At 41.7% G+C, this 21,871-nt stretch overlaps 1 protein-coding gene across 6 annotated transcripts in view; it reads right to left on the bottom strand.

Annotated features, from left to right (window-relative positions):
- FAM184A (family with sequence similarity 184 member A) overlaps positions 1 to 20,527 on the bottom strand; it is a 68,529-nt gene extending 48,002 nt beyond the window's left edge. For all 6 annotated transcript variants that reach the window (XR_015948949.1, XR_009557336.2, XM_088666055.1 and 3 more), the window contains exon 1: positions 19,538 to 20,527. Coding sequence is in view for 4 of the 6 variants with exons in the window: in XM_088666055.1 (XP_088522181.1) it covers positions 19,538 to 19,708 (171 nt within the window). In the remaining 2 variants the exon portion in view is untranslated. The remainder of the gene's footprint in view (positions 1 to 19,537) is intronic.
- Between the last annotated feature and the right edge of the window lie 1,344 nt (positions 20,528 to 21,871).

Consider the following 21,871-nt stretch of genomic DNA (forward strand, 5'->3'; position numbering starts at 1 on the left):
AGGTGGGCAGGAACTGGGACCAAACAACGGGAGCTCACCCCCGTCGCAGGGATTCAAACTACCGACCTTCCGATCGGCAAGCCCTAGGCTCTGTGGTTTAGATCACAGCGCCACCCATGTCTCTAAGCAACTTAAGTTTCCCCAAATGCTACTACTTCTGCCCAAAGAGTTCACAACCTATAAAATAAATTTACATTTACAAATCACACTACTTTAGATTTAGACTGTCATATGCCTTGGGATGAGTCTATACAAACTGGTTTAGATGTCTGAACATTTATTGCAGTCAAAAGCCTTAGGACTCTCTCCCGCCTTGTTTGGCAGAAAAACAATTTTTACTCCAGAGCAGATGGCATATTCTTGCATGATCAACTGTAGATGGGCCATTATCTGCTGCTAGCAATCTCATCAACATTATGCTCTTTTCATCCTGACTAAATCTTATGTGTTGTCCTGCCTATAACTGCTAGATAGTACCAACCAGGGATTTTTTCCAGCCAGAACTCACTGGAACTCAGTTCAGGCACCTCTCAGACGGGCGCCATTGCCATTCTAAGAGAATGAGGGAGGTGTTCATTGAGAGTTCTGGCACCTCTTTTTCTAGAAAAATAGCACTGATACCAACCATAAGGTAAGATGCTGAAGTGTAAACGCAGCTATGCCTCAACAGCACACCAAAATATTTACCATAGTGCTACTTTTTATTTATTAAATTTCTATCTGGCATTTTATCTGCTGCTTTGCATGACATCTTTGGGGGAAGAAAAGACTAAGGAGACAATCCAGAATGGAGTCCCTAAGATGGTTGAATGGTATCTTGTACACCTCCTTCCAGCAACTCCTGCAGCCAAGCCAAAGTTTTGCTCTGCTTTCCTTTGGTCCATATCAGTGAGGCAAAGAGAAGGATTTTGTCATCTGATAAGCCCAGGACCTCCATACATACTGCCCAGGCTTGTGCCCTGGAGAGGTTACTTCAGTGCTGCAAACACAGCAACAACAATGCAGGAGGCAGCAGTTACAAGTTACCAGTCTCTGCAGGCACAGCAGGTGCTGTGATTCTCCAGCAATTTGACTTTACCCCCAGAGGCACACTCCATTGTCTCTCAACACAGACAGATGCCAACAACAAATCCTGCCTTTCCTCCAAAGAAGTGCAGGGTTGTCAAATATGTCAATACTATTAACAATACAACTAAATCTTCTTTAAAATTTTAAAATTGTGTTGTGTAGCACTGGAGTACAATAGCCTTGTCAAGACCACACCACGTACCAAGGTATTCCACAGCTCTTGCAGCCTAGCTTTGGATAGACCTTCATGTAGGTTCAAGCCCCAACAGCCTGAATACAGAATCGCTTGAGAATCTGGCTCCTCTATACAGAGATTTGAGGCATATATAACTGGTAATACTGGATACTATTAATGCAGGATTCTTGTGCTCAGAGAGCAATAAAATAGCAGCTAGAACATGACTTCATTATGTGGTACAGAGGCTTTGTGTAACACACACACACACACACACACACAGAGAGAGAGAGAGAGAGAGAGAGAGAGAGAGAGAGAGAGAGAGAGAGAGAGAGACCTACAATACACTCTGGTATCTACATAACTTGTGATATAAAACAGATGAAGTTGTATTTTCATTTCCACTATTTTCAGTCATTTGCAATTCAAATCCACAGAGAATGCTACATTCTTGATAAAAAGATTACAACCCAACATGAAAATTTCTGCAGCAACTGAAATAATAAATGGAATGACAGACAACCACAGAGTTCAATCTATTTAACCTTTGATACAACAAGCTATTGAACAAAAGAATTTTTTGATTCCCTGTGCCTCTTCAAAGTATGCATTGTGTTAGATCTTATTTTTTCAAAATGCCATATGACACATATTCTGTAGCTGCAGGGTATGCCATCCATTCCTCTTAGCACTACAAAAATTATACACTTCATTACAAATGCTTTAGTGTAGTTGTTAAAATACTTCCTTTTCTATCACACAGAAATGCATGTACAAGTGTTATCTGTAATACCTATTCATATCTACTCATAAAATATTTCCCACATAATCAACTAAAATTAAAACTTTCCTTTCTAAATCTATTAGTCATGAAGAAATCTTAACCTACACATTTGACATTTTTCTTTTCTTTTTTAGCATTCAGAGCACTCAGTCATAGACATGGTTGGCAAATCACACTAAGACAAACTTTGGCTTAGTGAGACTCTGTGGCTCCTAGAGAGGAGTTTGCCGTCTCTTTGCTCCACCTTTTGCTACTTCTCTAAGCCAGGGTTTGGCTTAGAATGTCATCCAAATCTGAACCGATGCTTAAGCTATATCTTCACTAACCACAAGCTACAGAGGATGACATAATTAGAGTGCAACAGGAAAAAAACCTAGGAAGGAGCAAAGTTTACTTAGCATGTTGTGCAAGTCAGTCCATTGTTTTAACTGTTAGTTGAAAATAAATACCTTTCAGTTTTAAGAAACCAAAATAGTGCAGCACTAGAAAAATTAAATGTCACCATACACAGTAAATAAATCTATGCACTAGCTCTTCAATATGAAATCTAAAAGAGACTAGGTATTTTTAACAGTGATATCCAAAATACAAGATGCTAGCTACTCTGCTTGAAGGAGAATTTCAAGAGGTGGATTCAGTTACATTAAAAACCAATGAATAATCCCTGATTTTTCATGTTAATCACTCCCCCACCCTTGAATCTTAGATTTACAAACAAAACTGCTATATTCTGCAAAATAATGAAGGGGGTGTAGACAGAAATAATCAACTTTACACATCCTGGAACTAGTAATATACAGGAGTGTACAGAACAGGTTACTTTATCCTTCTCTTACAGCCAATCTTCCATATGGTATCTCCCTCTAACAAGAGACATAAAATGTCCCCTCAATACTTTCTATATCACCCTTCTTCACATCTTCTTTAAAAAGTACAATTTCTTCATCAAAATTAATGTAGCAATTTGTCCAATTCCATAGCATATGTTACGCCAAAGATCTGTGTTATTTTCTCCATTCAAGGTATTCTGGAAGCTCCAAAGCTCTGGAGTTAAATACAACATACAGTACTGATATTTGGGGGGGGGGAGGAATGTAGGGGCAGCAGATGACAAATTTGTGTACTCCATTTTCAGCACTTTTGCCTTCCAGTCAGGGATTCTGAATGTTTTGCATATATGCATGGCTTTTTGTTTGTTTTAAAACCTTTGGTCAAAGAAAATAGGTCTCTGAACTGTTACTTTTATGCAGTACTTGCTCAGATAGTTTAAAAGAGGTCTGTAAAAGCGCTTTAGGTGTCATAGTCAGTTCTGCTTATATCATACTTCTTTCCAATCCAGTCTTCACCTCAGGCTCAGCTTTAAGTTTGAAGGCTATAGACCGAGACAAGATGGGGGAGTGTACAAGGAAAATTTTTAGCTGCTTACAAGTATCTGTCATGCAAGGTACATACAAATAGTATGTATCAATGAACATGTGTGTCATGTCATATTTGTTATCCACAAAACACATTATTGGGTATTTCTTAATCTTTTTTCAGCAATGGCTTCAAAGCATCATATATTAACACAATCAGTCCTGTCTTTATAATTGCCATAGGCAATTTCCACTTGGAAGACAAGGTTTGCAAAGGAAAATAAAGTAGACATTAGGACCAGGTTGACACAAGTCTGTGTAAACAATTTTCCAGTATATGGGTGTGAGTTTATGAAATAGATCCTGCAGAACGATGACTAGCAGCCATTTTGGAAAATATACTTCTGCTCAGTCTTTTTTCCATTCCAAACCATGTCATGCAAGTAAAATTGCTGCAATTACTTTCCTGTGGAAATCTATTAAAAGGAAAGAAATGTATGTTGTGAGTTAAGGCATTGAATATACTGAACTTCCTAGTCTTGCATTCCTTGTTAAAAGCAAATCACAACTTTGATCATGTGGAGAAGTACTGCTAGTTGTCCTACAATTTACAGAGGCCTAATAGGCCTCCGCTAGAAATTGGGAATTTAGTGTTACTGATCTCAGGCTATGGAACATTGTTCTATCAGAGATTTTGCAGGCACTCTCATTTTTTATTACCATGTGTCCCTTGAAGAACTTTTATACAGACAGGCCTATACAACTGTTTGAATTAACTGGTCAGCCAGTCATTTTTATATGTTTTGTACTTTTTTTTTAATGGTGTTCTATATTTTATTGTATATACTGCTGTACGCCCATGTTATATTGTAAGAATTGACAATATAAAACACTTCTTTAAACAAACTTTTAAAATAGCAAGCTAAAAGATCGTTTTTATAAATTAAGTCAGTGTCTAAAAACTGAACACATCTTTAGCAAGCAAATGATGTAACAAACTTATAGAACTGTAGCTTCAATATGCTTGGGCGAAAGTCTCATGGCAAATAACTTAATCTAAGAATTTGTGCTTGTTCTTGGAGGCATTTACCCAATTATGTGGTGCCAGCTTTACAACTGGTATTTGCCACTGTGTTACTGAATATATACAGATTCTGTATGCATCATAGCTGCCAAGTTTTCCCTTTTCTCACGAGGAAGCCTATTCAGCATAAGGGAAAATCCCTTAAAAAAAGGGATAACTTGGCAGCTATGGTATGCATGTTGATATACCAAGATCACATTTTGATACTGGGTAGCATTCAACTAAGTTTTCCATAGACCCCCTGAAATAAAGGGACATAATATAGTAATGTTCATTAATTTTAATCAGTCTACTCTTGAGTAACACTTAGTTGAATACCCATTGCTTCTAAAGTCTTTTTCATTGCTAAGTATTATGTATAGAATATTTTCAATAAAATCTGACTCTAATCAGAGTGGAGAAATGTAGAGAAGCCCGTACACTCAGGCAACAGGCTTATACTCATGATTGCCTTTCTGCTGCGCCAAAGGATGCTGACCTTCAGGGGATAATTTTATGGGATGGGGGCTGCAACTGGAAAGGGGATGTAATAAAGCCCCCTAGTGAGCATGGAAAGCATCACACATCTTGGGATTCTGGCTGTTTGAGTGCTGTTATTCCTAGTATTTTAAAACAGCACTTATGTTCAAGTACGCATGCTCAGAACCAAAACTTAAGGAAGATTGAGTGAGCACTGGATTCTATAGTCTCACACAATAGGTTTTCGGGTTCGCGTCGGGACTTTGTAAAATTGGAATCTATCCAATCACAATTCCTCAGGGCCATTCTCAGGATCCTCCCTTCTGTTGCGGGTGCAATCAGGAGATTGGAGACTGGCTGCCAAGCCTTTAGGTATGTGGCCCTGAAAGCGAAATTATGGCTATGGCTCAAACTATGTTTCAGACCGGTGGGTTTGGCCCCCCTGATTCTGAGGGATAATTTTAAATCTCCATGGGAAGGGGAAGTGGTAGAGGAAGTGCAGAAATGCGGTCTGTCCTCCCTTTATATTGAGTCCATGACGTATAGCGGTGATCGCTCAGAGATTGGGGGATATCGCCAGACAGGAGGACATAGCCTGCGTGAAATTTGGGATGCTTTTAGGGGAGCAGGTGTATCGGGCTGCACCAGCCCGTTACCTGCCGGATATCCACTACGTGGAATACCACAGATTACTGACTGCGGCCAGACTGAATGTTCTTGATTCGGCGGTTTTGAGGGGAAGATTTGGAGGAGTCCCATACAGTCAGAGAACGTGCCATTGTGCCTTGGGTGAGGTAGAATCCACAGAACACATTTTACTGAGTTGTCCCTTTTATAATGATTTAAGGCAATATCTTATAACCCCATAGTTATCTCACTTTAGTTCCCGACTAAGAGAACTGATGCCTTCAGTTTTATATTTTTATATTTGTATTGAGAAATGTTTTTCTTTCTGACTATCGGTCGAATAAAGTATTTTGATTGACAATAGGTTTTCCTGGCTCCACTCTCCTCTACAAATTACTCAGAGGAGGTTAATGGCCCTGCAGGAAAGGTGTGGGTATACCAGGAGCTGCAGCAGAATGGGAAAATTGGAAGAATTTTGTTGGGTGGGGGACTGCCTTATACAAGTGGCTTTTCCACTCACTCAAGACATTTCTTGATCCAAGGCTAAGTATCTTTCATTTGGATTGTAAAGACGGGCTTCCGGTTCAGCGCCAGCGCCGATCGGCGGGGTTTCGTCTCGTCTCCGAGGCGACCCGTCTCTGCTAGGAGTGGGGAGGGCAGCGAGAGCGACGCTGCGCCCCTTAGAACCCCGGGAAGAGCGTCCCGGGGGCGAATTTTGTTCAGCAGAGCCCCAATCCGGACTCCCCAACTCTCTGGCAAGCTCTAATAAGAGCCCCGGAGCGAGGAGGGTAGAAGTCGTGGGGGCCATTTTGAACAACAGCGTTAACCTGGCGGAGAGAAGCTCCGAGCCGAAGAGCGCTGGATTCTTTCGAAAAAACGATTCGGAAACAAGACTGTAAGTAACCCCAAAAGATTGGATTATAAATTAATTTGGATTTGGGAGAGAGGGGAAAAAAACGGAAGCCACCCCCCCACCGGCAATCTAAGAAACAGTAAACAAAAACCCGAAGCCGCGAACAGAAGATTTTAATTTAAAAGGTTCCCTTGTTGTTGTTGTTTAGTCGTTTAGTCGTGTCCGACTCTTCGTGACCCCATGGACCATAGCACGCCAGGCACTCCTGTCTTGCACTGCCTCCCGCAGTTTGGTCAAACTCATGTTTGAAAAAGATCTCCCCTAGATGCAGGGTAAAGGGGGAGAAGGACTGTGGATATAAACGCCCTGCAGAAAGAGGTAAAGATTCAGAAAGACCTTTCCTCCCCCCAGGAGCCGGCAGCCCAGACAGCCCAGTGAGCCGATTAGGATTTATAGCGAAATTTTATTTTCATTTTTGGACTTTTTAGAATCTTTGGTTTTTGAAATATTAGTTTGGATTTTATGTATTAAGAATTGGAGAATGCAGCCAGTTCGTTAAAATGGGGTCGAGAAAACAACTGTGACCATCTTTCACCCCATGTGACAAGTTTTGACCTTGACAGGATTGAACTATGTCAACAAAAAGGTATTCGCCTGAGTTCCAGCGGATTGTTTTGACAACCCTGTGGGAAGTAAGAATAGGACTATGTCGAGATGACACACAACAGCAAGAGTTAAGGCAACAATTTCAGATGGTGATTGCGAAATATGATTTCTTAGAGGATGAAGCTACTGAAACTGAGGAGGACTAGTGTGAAAACGATAGTGACAGTGATTTGGAGGATTTTGACAATGATGGTGACTGTGATTTGGAACGTAAAGATGATGATGACGACTGTGACAATATAATACAAAATGAAGCTCACCACGAAGGAAAAGATGACTTTTTTTTTACAAAAAGACATGTGGAGTGCCCCTCTTTTGAGGAGGGTACGATTGGATTTACAGGAACTTCAGAATGCCCACAGGGAAGAAGAAAAAAATAACCAAAGAAGGGGAGAAACTCAGGGGGGTTGTATGGAGGCCTGGACGGTAAAACACTGGAAAAAGGGGGTGGGATGAAGGGAGAGTGGGGTTGTGATTAATAGGATGGATAATCAGGATCATTAGGATTACTACTGGACTGCTGACCACGGAACTTGCTGGATTGGGGGGACGTAGCCGGAAACTGGGGAAGAAAGGTTAGATTGGGTATAGTTTAAATGAGAATTGATTTTGGAAAAAGCTTAAATTAAGGAGGTCTATAGAGGGGGTGAAATTAGGCACGGGAAGAAAAACTGGAGTTCGATTTTTAGTGATTAAGATATTTGGTGAAAATGATAAAAGTTAAGCTTTAAAATTGTATGAGGTATAAAGGTAATTATTTTATAGATTAAGAAACTGTTAAAGAGGATAAAATAGGGATGAAAACCGGGGAAGGGGGGAGGTTGGGGAAGCCCACAAAAAATGGTTTATCAATGTTGAGTGGAAAAAGATTATTTTTGTTCTTTTTTTTCCTTTTTTTATTCTTTGTCTTTTTTTTCTTTTTCTTTTTTTGGGTGTAGAATTTTTCTTTTTGGTATGAGAATGGATGGCTGGATGGATGCCCTCCTGCTCCCTGCCCTGATCTTCTGGAGCTCTCTGGTGGCAGGGGGGGGGCTCTGGGGCAGGGGAGGGGGAGGAGGACAGAAATCCAATTATAAAATGGACCATCTCTGACTGTTCACCTGCATGGGATACTCCTGTGGCAGGGGAGGACCCATGGAGGGGGATGGGAAGAAGGTGGAAAATGTGTTTTTTGTAATTTGTAAAACCAATAAAAATTATGTTTTAAAAAAATGGATTGTAAAGACATTTGGCAAACAGCTCATCTTAATGTCTGATCTTGTCACATCAAAGTCACATTTTGTGTTTCCTTGTGATATTTATAAATGAATGCTAAGGTTATCTACTCAGTTGTATTGAAAAAAATGCAACTTATCATGGTATTGCAGACAAAAGTAGCTGGCAGATAATCATAAAATGCAATTACTTTGTTAATTAGTATGTTACTGAGCAGCATTCAAGACAGGAACTAAAAATAAACACGCATTCAACTTCAAGCTATAATAGTATTGGAGCAGCTACTAGAACAAATGTTAGCCAGATGTTACCTTGAGTGAGAAGAGAGATATGACAAAAATCAGATTATAATATTAAAATTATCATATTGAATTCCAGTTATCTGTCACTTCTGTGGCACAAAATAAAAGCATAGCTAGACAGGTAGAACATGACTGAAGGAGATGATGCCACGTTCAGGGCTCATGCTTATTGTTTTAAGAGATGGTAGGAAATAAAACAGTGGCAAAGGCTGCAGTGAATTTTTCTCTTTAAATAAACTGTTGATGTCATCAGTACCTAAACAATTAGGATATAACTTTTTCATCCACTGAGTTAGAAAATCTGACAAACAACAAAACTGAGACTTAAATTACACTATGCCTACCAAACTAATGATGTAATCTCAACAGTCTTCTTTTGTTTGGATTTTTTTCCCTTGCAAAATGGTAGGAAAAATGTCAAATAATATACTTTTTATTGTTCCAAGTAGCAAGAAAACATATTTGGGGAGATTTAAATATATAGGATACTTCATTCCCAACGTTTATTTTAGCAAGAAGATAACATGATTGCTTTGGGTTTCACACTATTTGATAATACACACTATTTAGACTTTCCAACATAGAATATTAGAAAAACTGTTGGGTGAAATGGAATATAAAACATCATTAATAATAAACAAAAAGTAAAACTTGCAGCAGTATAAAGAAAACTAAACTGTATGAAGGATGTTTAGAGATTATATACTCCCATAATTAATTTTCAAATGATTTTTGTGAATGCTCAATCTGCTAGGATGACAATCCAGAATATTTGGCTCAAATTGCTTTTTAAATGCTTTCCAGAGTGTTGAGGTATAATGCCAACATGTTAGGACTTTCAAAAGACCTGTTTTCTGTAAATGTAAAACTTGCAAAGTGACTGAGGTTGCTATCCTACCTGAGAATCAGCCCCATTTAACTCAGTGGGACTTACTTCTGGGTGCACATACTGTATAAAGATTTGAGCTGTAACGCAGGTGAAAAGGTAGGAAGGGGAATCTCAAACCTCCAAACCTATATTGAAGTTTTTCCAACAGCTCAGTAAATTCTGGCCCAGTTCAGTAAGATGATCCATAGCATTTTGTGACAGCTAAAGCTTTTGTTGTCCCATTGGTGATTGGGGTTTGGATCTGGTGTAAATTTACGCCATCTTAATTTACAACAATTTGTTTTATGCCCCTTTCTTGTGCATAGGGATTGCTCCCTTAGCCAATATCCCTTACAATCAGTTGGTTTACTCTGTGTAGGACTGACAGCATTGGTTTATTTTTTATACATCTCAGTAAATAATATTCTGCCTCCCTCATCACAACGTTGTGAGTCCCTTCCTCACCCATCATATGTAACATAATTTATAAATTATTCCCTTGCTAACTCCCCAAATCCATTCCCCCCTCTATTCCTTTTTATATGTCAATTTCAGTTTCTCATTTTTCAAAAAACATTCTCAGGGAAACTCATCAGCATTTTAGTTTAGATTTTTCCTAATGTACAAATCTGTGTATAGGATTTTGCCTAATATACTATTTTTGCAAAGCATTTTTTCCTGATATAATGCATGTTCCTGTTATTTTTGGAAATACAGTAGTACCTTGGGTTACAAACACTTTGGGTTACAGACTCCGCTAACCTGGAAGTAGTACCTCAGGTTAAGAACTTTACCTCAGGATGAGAACAGAAATTGTGTGGTGGCGGCGCAGCGGCAGTGGGAGGCCCCATTAACTAAAGTGGTACCTCAGGTTAAGAACGGACCTCTGGAACGAATTAAGTTCATAACCAGAGGTACCACTATATATGCATTTCTATGCACACTTCACTCTAGAATATGCACCCCTAGCTGTAACCAAGGTTTGTTCTTAATTTATCATTTGTGGTTTGTCTGGGGCAGAAAAGACAAAAACCTGGGTATGGTTGAAATGCTAAGCCTTACTATGGCTTAGCCCAACAGTTAGTAAAACAGTAGGGCTGTGGGAGGAGCACTGTAGCTCTAATCTTTCCTGAAGGAACAGGCACATTTGCTCATTTGCGCTAAGCCACTGGAACCCTGTGAATCATACTGTCCCCTTGCCACCACATGTATAAATGAATATGGAACAAAAGGTGTGTGCCTCAATCTAAGTTTTGGGGCATTACAAATAATAGTGCCTTATAACCAGGATAGTGTTCTCTTGTGAGACTCCATGGCATGATATCTGACAAAACACCTTAAAAGTGAACATAAAAAGTTACATTTGTTCACATATTTCTGGAAGGTTTTTGTGCATTGAAGCAATCTATGCTGTAAAGATGGGGTTTTTTTGCGGGGGGAGAGATATCTTAGGGAAACTCTCTGACCCAAATCCTACCATTGTTTGAGGATATAAGCATCCATATGATTACAATAGATATTCAACCACAGCACAGAAGTAGATAAATTCAAGGAAGCTTCTTTCACACTGCTTTGTTTTGTATTTATCTTCTTAGCATAGAAACATAGAAGTTTTGGCTTCCAGAATGCTTGATTACTAAAAGAAGCTGACCCAAGAAAATGCATGCTCATTAAAATTCTGCATATATACAGTGGTACCTCGACTTTCGAATGACTCGACAACCGAATTTTGTGACTTACGAATGGGGGTAATGACCGCACGCTTACGAATGTCTCGACATCCGGGGGGAAACCGCGGTGGTTTTAGATAGGGATTTTTCAACTCATGAATTTTTAGATAGGGTTGCTTCGACTTACGAATTTTTCTGTTTCCAATGCATTCCTATGGGAAATTGTGTTTCCAATGGTGTTTTTCGACTTACGAATTTTTCGATTTACGAAGGTGCCTTTGGAATGGATTAAATTCGTTAAGTCGAGGCACCACTGTACAACTGTGCAGAATACTAATTGGCTTGACTCAGAGAAACTTGTACAAGTGGGCAGTACATACTGTAAGTACTTGCATTTGCATTAGGTTGGTAATAACCAGTTTGGGAATAGAGACCAGTTGCCCACACTTCATCGCTGTTGTACCCATTGAACTGTGATCACCAGCTTGCTAATGCAGCAATGGTTCTGCCAACATGCACAGGATTCCTTTGTAAATTACATGAAGGATTCTACATGGATTTTCACAAATGAAAATTAGACAGATGGACCTGTGTGCATGCCATATGCAATGTGCAAGCAGAGGACACACACTGTGGATGCATAGATGGTTCACATAAACCAGTCTAGCACAGGCATCCCCAAACTGTGGCCCTCCAGATGTTTTGGCCTACAACTCCCATGATCCCTAGCTAACAGGACCAGTGGTCAGGGAAGATGGGAATTGTAGTCCAAAACATCTGGAGGGCTGAAGTTTGGGGATGCCTGGTCTGGCACTATGTGGATGAGCCTCCATGAATCAAATGAAACATTGAGCTTGCACATTCCACACTCCCATATCCCATGCAGACAGCAGAATAACATCCACAAAAGTTTTTGCTTTTAAAGAAGTTTGGCTTAGCATTATGTACAAAGCAGTGATCCTGGTTTAAAACAATGGTTAGTTAACAAGGCAAATTTATGACCCATTGTTTGAAGCTGACACAGCAGAGTGTATTTTAAGCCAGTATTCCTGGTTGATGAAACACACTTAATCAAGCTCTTTATGGTGAAAGATATATTGACAGAAATTGCAATGGATTGTCAGGCCTGGCCTTATGAGCCATGAGGTTCAGACAGTGAATGGGGGCAGTGGATTGCACCCCTGTTCACCATCTGTCTGCCCTGACTAGCAGACCACCACTGCCACTGCTCACACCCAGCCATCCACCATTGTTGCCACCTCCTCCTACCTGCCTGGCACTAACTTGGCAGCACAGTCCTTTCCTCACTCTGAAGAAAAAGTTACTTCTAAAAAGTAAATCTGGCACTGTTGTGTCAAAACAGCAGCACCTCATGGTGCTGTGTGACCTTGCTCATAATACCTCACTCTGAGAAAGGGCACTTTCCTCAGAGTGAGAAACTGAGAACCTAAACCACAGGAGTGAGCAAGTAGCAGATGAGACAAAGCAGTGAAGAAGAAAAGGTGACATGGTCCACCCAACTCCGGCAGTGCAATGTTTCGCTGACTTTGGAACTCCTCCTCAAAACTAATTTGTACAAACAGCAGATTAAAGAATTAAACAATGCTATGCTGTATTAGAGCATGAACAGCAGCAAACTGTAGGATTTTATGTATCCATTGTTAGTGATATGCAGAGCAGCAGACCCACAGAAACTCCACTAACTTTGGTCCATGCACTTCAATGTGTCTTCTACTCTGAGTGTGACTTGGTTGGATAAAACCTATGCTTTCCATCTTCTCAGACCTGACAAAAGATCCTACTATTATACAGAGGTAGTGGGTCTCCAAGATGTCATACACTTTTTGCATTGTTATTACAGACCAATGCAATTATTATTTTGAAATTTGGGTGAACTGTCTACACTTATTGAAGCCTAACTACTACAGACAAAAAAGAAAGGAGCTCTATCATAAGCATTTTCACATAGACAAGTCTGTCAGTCTGAAATGTTTGTTACAGTCCAGGCAAGTTGCCATCATTTCCACTCCAATACATTAATTGGTAAAAGGAACAAAGATTCATTCTACAACAAGAAGTATTTATTTCCCCTCTTCTCTCAAGAAAGACAAAGAAACATTACACAAACCTGAATAAACTTTATGCATGTATTTGAAGTTAACATATTTGGGAACACATCCATTATGTTTAAAGCACAAGTTACCATTAATTCATGTAGCCCTGGTACAGCAATAGTTGACATTAGTTATTCAAACTTTTATGGGTATTTCATGTGTCACAGAGGTGGTGGGAGAAATGAGGTTCATATACTGGAAACTTGCTACACTCAATATGCCAGCAAGTTTGGAAAACTCAGCAATGGCCAGAGGATTGGAGAAGATCAGTCTACATCCCAATCCCAAAGAAGGGCAGTACCAAAGAATGCTCCAACTATTACTCTCATTCTCTCTCACAATTGCTCTCATTTCACACGCTAGCAAGGTTATGCTTAAAATTCTACAAGGCAGGATTAGGCAGTATGTGGGCCGAGAACTCCCAGAAGTACAAGCTGGATTTCGAAGGGGCAGAGTTCCAGAAAAACATCTACTTCTGCTTCATTGACTATGCAAAAGTCTTTGACTGTGCCGACCACAGCTAACTATGGCAAGTTCTTAAAGAAGTGGGAGTGCCTGATTACCTCATCTGTCTCCTGAGAAAGCTCTATGTGGGACAAGAAGCTACAGTTAGAACTGGATATGGAACAACTGATTGGTTCAAAATTGGGAAAGGAGTACGACAAGGCTGTATATTGTCTCCCTGCTTATTTAACTTATATGCAGAATTCATCATGCGAAAGGCTGGACTAGATGAATCCCAAGCCGGAATTAAGATTGCCGGAAGAAATATCAACAACCTCAGATATGCAGATGACACAACCTTGATGGCAGAAAGTGAGGAGGAATTAAAGAACCTTTTAATGAGGGTGAAAGAGGAGAGCACAAAATGTGGTCTGAAGCTCAACATCAAAAAAACCAAGATCATGGCCACTGGTCCCATAACCTCCTGGCAAATAGAAGGGGACAAAATGGAGGCAGTGAGAGATTTTACTTTCTTGGGCTCCTTGATCACTGCAGATGGTGACAGCAGTCACGAAATTAAAAGACGCCTGCTTCTCGGGAGAAAAGCAATGACAAACCTAGACAGCATCTTAAAAAGCAGAGACATCACCTTGCCTACAAAGGTCTGTATAGTTAAAGCTATGGTTTTCCCAGTAGTGATGTATGGAAGTGAGAGCTGGACCATAAAGAAGGCTGATCGCCGAAGAATTGATGCTTTTGAATTATGGTGCTGGAGGAGACCCTTGAGAGTCCCATGGACTGCATGAAGATCAAACCTATCCATTCTGAAGGAAATCAGCCCTGAGTGCTCACTGGAAGGACAGATCCTGAAGCTGAGGCTCCAATACTTTGGCCACCTCATGAAAAGAGAAGACTCCCTGGAAAAGACCCTGATGTTGGGAAAGATGGAGGGCACTAGGAGAAGGGGATGACAGAGGACGAGATAGTTGGACAGTGTTCTCAAAGCTACGAACATGAGTTTGACCAAACTGCGGGAAGCAGTGGAAGACAGGAGTGCTTGGCATGCTATGGTCCATGGGGTCACAAAGAGTCGGACACGACTGAACGACTAAACATCAACAACATACTGGATTGGGCTGCTTGCAGAACAAGAGGTAATTCTGCTCTCCCCATGGAGGTTCCTAATTCTCATTTATTGCCCATCCAACTGCAGCTCCCCACCCAACCCACAGCATCCCATGCTGTTCCTTGATTCTCATGAGCATCCATGAGGGTATGGTTTTGTAGCAAGCAGGTAAGCCCATTCCAAAAGTAAAAATCAAGTCACAATATGTAGGATCCAACCAACTGTGAATAAAGCTCAGCCCACCTTGAGATCTTTCAAATAGTATGCAGTCTATAATTTGATACAATAATAAATATATAAATAAAGCTGAGGACTGCTGCTTTCATTCCTCTCCTCTCCAGGAGTACAGAGCAGAACAAAACAAGTCAGTTCTGCAAAACCCTCCAGGATAGTTTGCCTACAACAACTGGTGACTGAGGAAAGGCTACCAGAGAAGAATTCATTCCTAATGTTTCCTCATTAGGAGAGTAGTGTGTAAGCACTGGACCTAAAACATGCACATTGATAGTGAAGAGTCACTGCATACAAGAAATGACCACACCTTTGCAAGAAGGATTTTGCTCACCAAATTCAGGGCAGGTTTAGTATGTGAGCGGGCTTAAAATCTGCTGGAACTGAATTCCAGTGTAGACTTTGTGACATCTTCATCTTATATACTGAGTGCTGCAACCAAAACAGCACCATCCACACATGAGATATCAGCAGGGCTGGTGAATCCTGAGATCTGCAGAAGTACAAAATGCTTTTTGCTGCCTATTTTTTTAAACCAACAACTGTTTATGTGTGCAGTTGCACAAAAGGTAGGGGTAAGAAGCAGAGAGAAAGCATATGTCATACACTTATGATTTCGTCAATTCAGTTTGAAATTTTTTGTGAATAACCTCATATACTGTATAGTGTATATACTGTATTCATGTTCACTCTGCTATTCTTACTATAATATTACTATTTGTAATACAATCAGTTCAAAATTATATGGATGAGAGGGATGAGTGAATGAAAGGTGAAGGCCTACAAGGTTGTCAAAGAGGAAAAGCAAGTTTCAGCAGTGGCTGATGGCTACCTCAAACAAGCAGGACTTTGTTTTAATATTTCAGGGGTGGGGGCGCGGATGTCATATTACAGGGTGCTTGTGCCTTCTGTCTCAGAGGAAGCATAGGGAAGCAAGGGGGAACCAAGGCTTGCAAGGCAGGAAGTTGCAGACTCTGCAGGGAGGTTCTTGTATGTGCGGGGTGGCAAACTGCAGGCTAGAAAGTGATGTTGCTATCAATGTAGCTTGCTGGAAAGCTCTTCTTGCTCTGGGCAGCTTCCACACTTGGACAGGAAGAACTTCCAAGGGTGTAGATCCAATCAGCTGACAGTCAGTCTAGTCTGCATCTTCAAGGGCTTCTAGCCATCAATTCTCAGGCAAAAGGGGTTTTTGCTCTGGGCAACTACGGTACCTAGCTAAGTTGAATCTTTGAAGGAACAAAAACTCAAAGTAGTAAAATGTTCAATGGGGAAGAAGCAAGAGGACACAACATCCCACACATAATTAACATTTTATTGTGGAGTCTCACTCAGTTCTTCTATTTTCAGTTAAATCATCTGAATGCCATCACATCTGTAGCTAAAACCATACAAAAGAAAGGCATGAGCAGACCTAGTAACACAAAAATTGTTACTAACACCCACAAAAGGTGGAGAACCCCAGAAAAAGTCAAATGAGGTCTGTGTTCAGTAAACACAGAATGCTGAATGGGGGGTGGGGGGGAGGAATTGAATAACGTATACTGAACAACAGCAGTACACAACATTTTGTGGTAGCTCTAACTTGACTACATTGCATTTAGCAAAGATGAAAGGCACTGCCTACAGAGCCCAAGTACCTTTTTGCTGTAACTCTATACAAAATAACTATTTCATATACCCACAGGTCACATCAAATTCCCCTATTGTGCATTTTAATAACTTACAACATCCAATTTCCTCAAATGGCATGGAGATGAAGTTACAAAGTTAATGCCCTCCTATACACTTTATTGTATTTTAACACAAGAGCCTGCTGTATCATGCAAAGGTTCATCATATCCAACATCCCACAGTGGCCAACCACGTATCTCAGGGAAATACATAAAGAGGTCTGGAACGCATAGGTCTCTCCTACTGTTGTTCCATAGCAACTGCTATTCAGAGGCATATTGCTTCCAAATTTGAATGTTCAATATTGTCACTGACAGACCTATCCTCCATTACACTTCTCCAATCTAAATCAATGGAGGTTAAAGTCAGACTGTTAACAAGTAACTTTTCTTCAAAGCATTTTTGTAATGAGTACGTTTTCTGCTCTCATCTGGGACCCCTTTTCTTCTTATGAGGAGACTGTTCTAATGTTCTTATTTTGTGATGTTTTAAATTATGTACATTGTAGGTCAGATTCAGCTAACTGGTCCCGCTAGTGGAAGCCTATGCAAGGACTTCTGCTAATGCAGTGGGGCTTCCCTCTGCTCTCTCTCATGCACTTCAAACTGGCTCTGGAATTTTGGGAGAACCCCCAGCATAGCACACAGAGGGAGGAGAGGAAAGATCTTTCCATTGGGCAAACAAAAATGTTTGTGTTGACAGAAAGGCTGGAAAAGTATGGTATTGAATTTCTCCTGCATTTTTTGTCTTTGTAAGCCAATTCAAGATGTGTAAAAAGCAGGATATACATTTAAAAAACACATACAAATATAAAGAGACTCCAAAGCGACCAACAGTCATTGGAATTAATATAAGCATTTGTTACATTAGCATAAAATACTTTCTTTCATATATACATAAAACTTAACATATCCCTTTTTGTACAGATATTATTATTACTCTAAATTACCATCCATCTCCCACGTTTTCAAAACACAATTGTCAAAAACCACCAAATCACCCACAGATTTATCAGCATAAAACAAACTTGCCACAATGTTTTGAACAAAGATTACTACAACTGTATACATTTACAGATGCTGGTAAACATACACCTTAACCCATCCCCAAATCTACCAGTTTAGGCTGGATAGCCTGAGCATTCTTTTTCCTTGAGATAAAGTTTTGCACTTCATTAAATAGCCATCCTTAAATAAGATTAAAGAACACTGTTCCTGGCTTTAGAGCATAGCTGCCAAGTTATCCCTTTTTTTAAGGGATTTTCCCTTATGCTGAATAGGCTTCCTCGCGAGAAAAGGGAAAACTTGGCAGCTATGCTTTAGAGTAATGTATAAAGAAATATCTATATCTTTGTTTTTCTTTCCCAAACTTACTATGCTTCCATGCTAAAGGTTTATAGGCACTGACCTTACATTACATTATTTCAGGAAGCAAGCTCAAGTACATCAAACATGAGCAAGCAGAAAAAGCTGGTGGAAATATGCAGAAACTCTCCCAAACGGAGCATTTACAGGGATGTAGAGGGGCTGAATCAGCTCGGAATCATATTATAGCATCAGATCTGATTCCAGCCTGGAGCACCAGCTCCAGATTGGGACTGTGGACCCATCTTCTATGCCAGCCAACTTGAGCAGGAAAGGTGTGGATTTTAGTAAGATATTTACTAAAATATGCCAGAAAAGTGCACTTGAACAAGAAGTCTGGAATTTTGGTTCTCTCACCAGTTGTATCTCACATGCCAATGCTATTAGTACATTACTTTGGATCTTCTAAAGAGGCCCTGCTCTGGAATCCATCTAAAATGCAGACTATTTTAGCCTCCACCAGGAGCCCTGTCTTTTTTGTAGCAGCCCTGATACTACAGTATGGAACTCTCCTAAGAAAAGTTAATTAGCATCCCCCTGCTGGCTTTCTGAAGGGAGGTAAACACTTTTTGTTTCAGTTTGCCCTTGAGATCTAACAATTGCTGTGTTCACTGTTTTTGCTGTACAATACTGCTGCTTTTCTTTTTTGTTGGATCTTTCTTTTGTATTACGTTATTTTATTGCTTTACCTTTTGTAAACTGCTATGGGGAATGAAAAGCTTAAAATTAAACAGGTGGGCTTTAAGAAAGTTGTCAACAATCTAAATCACCATTAAAATTATTCTAGAGTGATTCATTCTGTGGAATTATTATGCAAAAAGAATTATAGAATAGGAGCTAAAAAAAACCTTACTACTTGCATAAATGAAAGCACCAATGTTAAAGCCAGAGAGCTATAACAAGACAGCAATTTAAACACATAAGATGGTATGTAACTGGATTCCAAACATAAGACAAAACATGCAGCCTGAGCCTATGCATGTTTACTCATAAGTAAATCCTATTCTGTTCCATAGGGTTGACTAGCAAGTGACTGTGCATAGGATTGTAGCCTTTGTTCCACACAAATGCTACCCTATGAACAGATGTAACTTTTATGCTTAAAGAGAGACAATGATAATTGCTATTAGGACGGTTATTCTATTAAGTGGATATAGAGAAATAAGTGCAACACTAGACACAACCTTATCACCTATACAAGGTACTCTCTGCAATAGACACAACAGCTATTGTAAAATTAATGCAGCCCTCTCTTATAAGAAATTTCGTCAGATTTAAGTGGACAGCACAACTGAGACTTTACTCTCTCCAATGCAGGCAAGGCTTTTAAACACACACTTTTGAAGGTTCAGAAAATTGTAATTTTTTATTTTAAAAAAATGGGAGCAAGAAAAGAACAAACAAACGCTCTACCAAATTGGGAGGGGAGGAGAGATGCTTAGATGGAGGGCTCCCTCCTACCTTGGTGAGCTGCGCTATTTTCTTGCTCATTTTGAGATGGAGATCCTGATTATATTCCATGCCGAGCTGGGAGGAGGCGGCTGAGGAAGTGGAGGTGGTGAATTTTCCAGCGCTCCCCGAGGAGCTGCCGCTGTAGTAGTGCTGCTGCCAGCTCATCCCTGGTGTCGCCATCTTCCACAGCAAAGAAACCTTGCCAACCGCTCTGCCAAGCGCCGGGAGGAGAAGGGCGAGGGTGACACGAAAATAGAGGGCGGGGGAGGAGGGGGTTGTTGAGGTTGCAGGCGGAGGAAAAAGACAAGGATAGAGATGGAAAGCAGCTAATGCTGGTGGCAAAGAGGACGGCGGAGGGGGGGTGAGGGGGAGAGAAGAAGAGGGGGGCAGGTCAAACTACCTCTTCACCTCCCCCCTTCCAGTCCCCGCGGCTACCTCCTCTCACTCACAACGTCTCCCCTCGTCCCCCTCCCAGCCTTATTTGCCACTCTGGCTCCTTCTGCACCATTTTCCTTCGTGGGGAGGGAAGGCGGGTGAGGGACCCCCAGACTCCCCGGTCCTTGCTCTTCAGTCCAGGTGAGGGAGGAAAGGATGGGGCTGTCGGGGAAGGATCTCCTGAGGTAACCACAAGCCGCCCCCTGCGGGCTCCTCGGAGGTTTCCTGCTGCCGTTTCCTTTTTAAAACCTCCCCCCTGGGGCGACGGATAAACGAGCGAGAGGACGGGGGGGGGGAATCGCGCGTCTCGTGCGCTCCGTCCCCGTCTCCCCCTCACAGCGGCGCCTTTCCTCCTCCCGTTCTGGGAGCCGCGCTCCCCGCGGGACCCTTTCCCGGGTCCCGCGAGGGAAGGGGGAGCCCGAGCGGAGCGCCCCCCGCCGTTTCTCTCGCACGGAGGGCTCCTCTTCCCCTCCCGGAGCTCGCCTCGAAGACAAGCGGAGAAAGCGAGCGACGCCGACTGTTGCTACCGAAGCCGACGCTGCCCGCTCGGCGCTCTTTGGCCACAAGAGGCCAACGCTCCGTTACCAGGGTCTCGGAAAACTGTTTACGCCGCGCGCGTGGCGTCATTTCCGGCGTCCATCCTCCCCCCCCCCGCGCGCCCGCCGTCAGTTCCCGCCCCTTTCAGAACCTCGGAAAGGGACTTAATTTTAAGTCGCGCACGCGCAGATGCGCACACCAGGGTGGTGAGTTAAAAGCCGCAGGCGCGCTAAGAGGGAGGCGCGAGAGAGCGCCGTGTGTTGTTAAGACGCCCAAGAAGCGCCTCTGAGGAGACGGCTCTATAATAAGCATTGCTCTCCCGCGCTGGTGTCACGAGCGCGGGCTGCAGCAACTGCCAGGGCGGCCCCAGGAGCAGGTCGGGTGGCGATTGCAAATCACCCCCTCTCTCTTTCTTTCTTTCTCTCTCTCTGAAACATCTGCTCAGAACTCCAGAGATTCTTCTTAAATTATAGTGCTCCTGCCAACCTAGCAGTTCGAAAGCATGTCAAAGTGCAGGTAGATAAATAGGTACCGCTACAGCGGGAAGGTAAACGGCGTTTCCGTGTGCTGCTCCAGAAGCGGCTTTGTCATGCTGGCCACATGACCTAGAAGCTGTATGCCAGCTCCCTCGGCCAATAATGCAAGATGAGCGCCGCAACCCCAGAGTCGGTCACAACTGGAGCTAATGGTCAGGGGTCCCTTTACCTTTTATATACTTATGATAGCGAAAGAACGAAATAAGAACATAAGGAGAGCCTGCTGGATCAGGCCAGTCATGGCCCATCTAGTCCCTTTGCCCCCCCATAAAATATACGAGCCCCCCCCCCCCAGTTAATGGGCATCAGTCACCATTCAAATGGTATGTGTGCACCACGTCTTGAAATCAGTTATGTGAGGCAGGGCTTACCTGGGCTCCCCCAATATTTTATTCAAGTTGGCCCCTTCCTGTGGGAAGCAAGTAAGCCGGGTTTAAGCACAAGAGCTCTCTCCCCTCCTGTGGTTTCCAGCAACTGGTATTCAGAAAATCTGTGGCGGCAGAGCATAGCCATCATGGCTAGAAACCATCTCCTCCATGAATTTGTCTAATGCTCTTTTAAAGCCACCCAAGTAGCCATTACTGCCTCCTGTGGGAGTGAGTTCCATAGTTTAATTATGTGTTGTGTGGAAAAGCACTTTTAAAAAAAAATCCATCCTGAATCTCCTAACACTCAGCTTCATTGGATGTCTATGAGTTCTCGTGTTATGAGAGAGGGAGGGGGGAAATTCTCTACCCACTTTCTCCATTCTATGCATAATTTTATGAACTTCTTTCATGTCATCTCTTACTTGCCTTTTTTATAAATTAAAAAAGTCCCAAACATTGCAGCCTTT

The sequence above is a fragment of the Zootoca vivipara genome, chromosome 3, assembly GCF_965207765.1.
Source record: "Zootoca vivipara chromosome 3, rZooViv2.hap1.1, whole genome shotgun sequence".
In the NCBI taxonomy this organism is placed as follows: domain Eukaryota; kingdom Metazoa; phylum Chordata; class Lepidosauria; order Squamata; family Lacertidae; genus Zootoca; species Zootoca vivipara.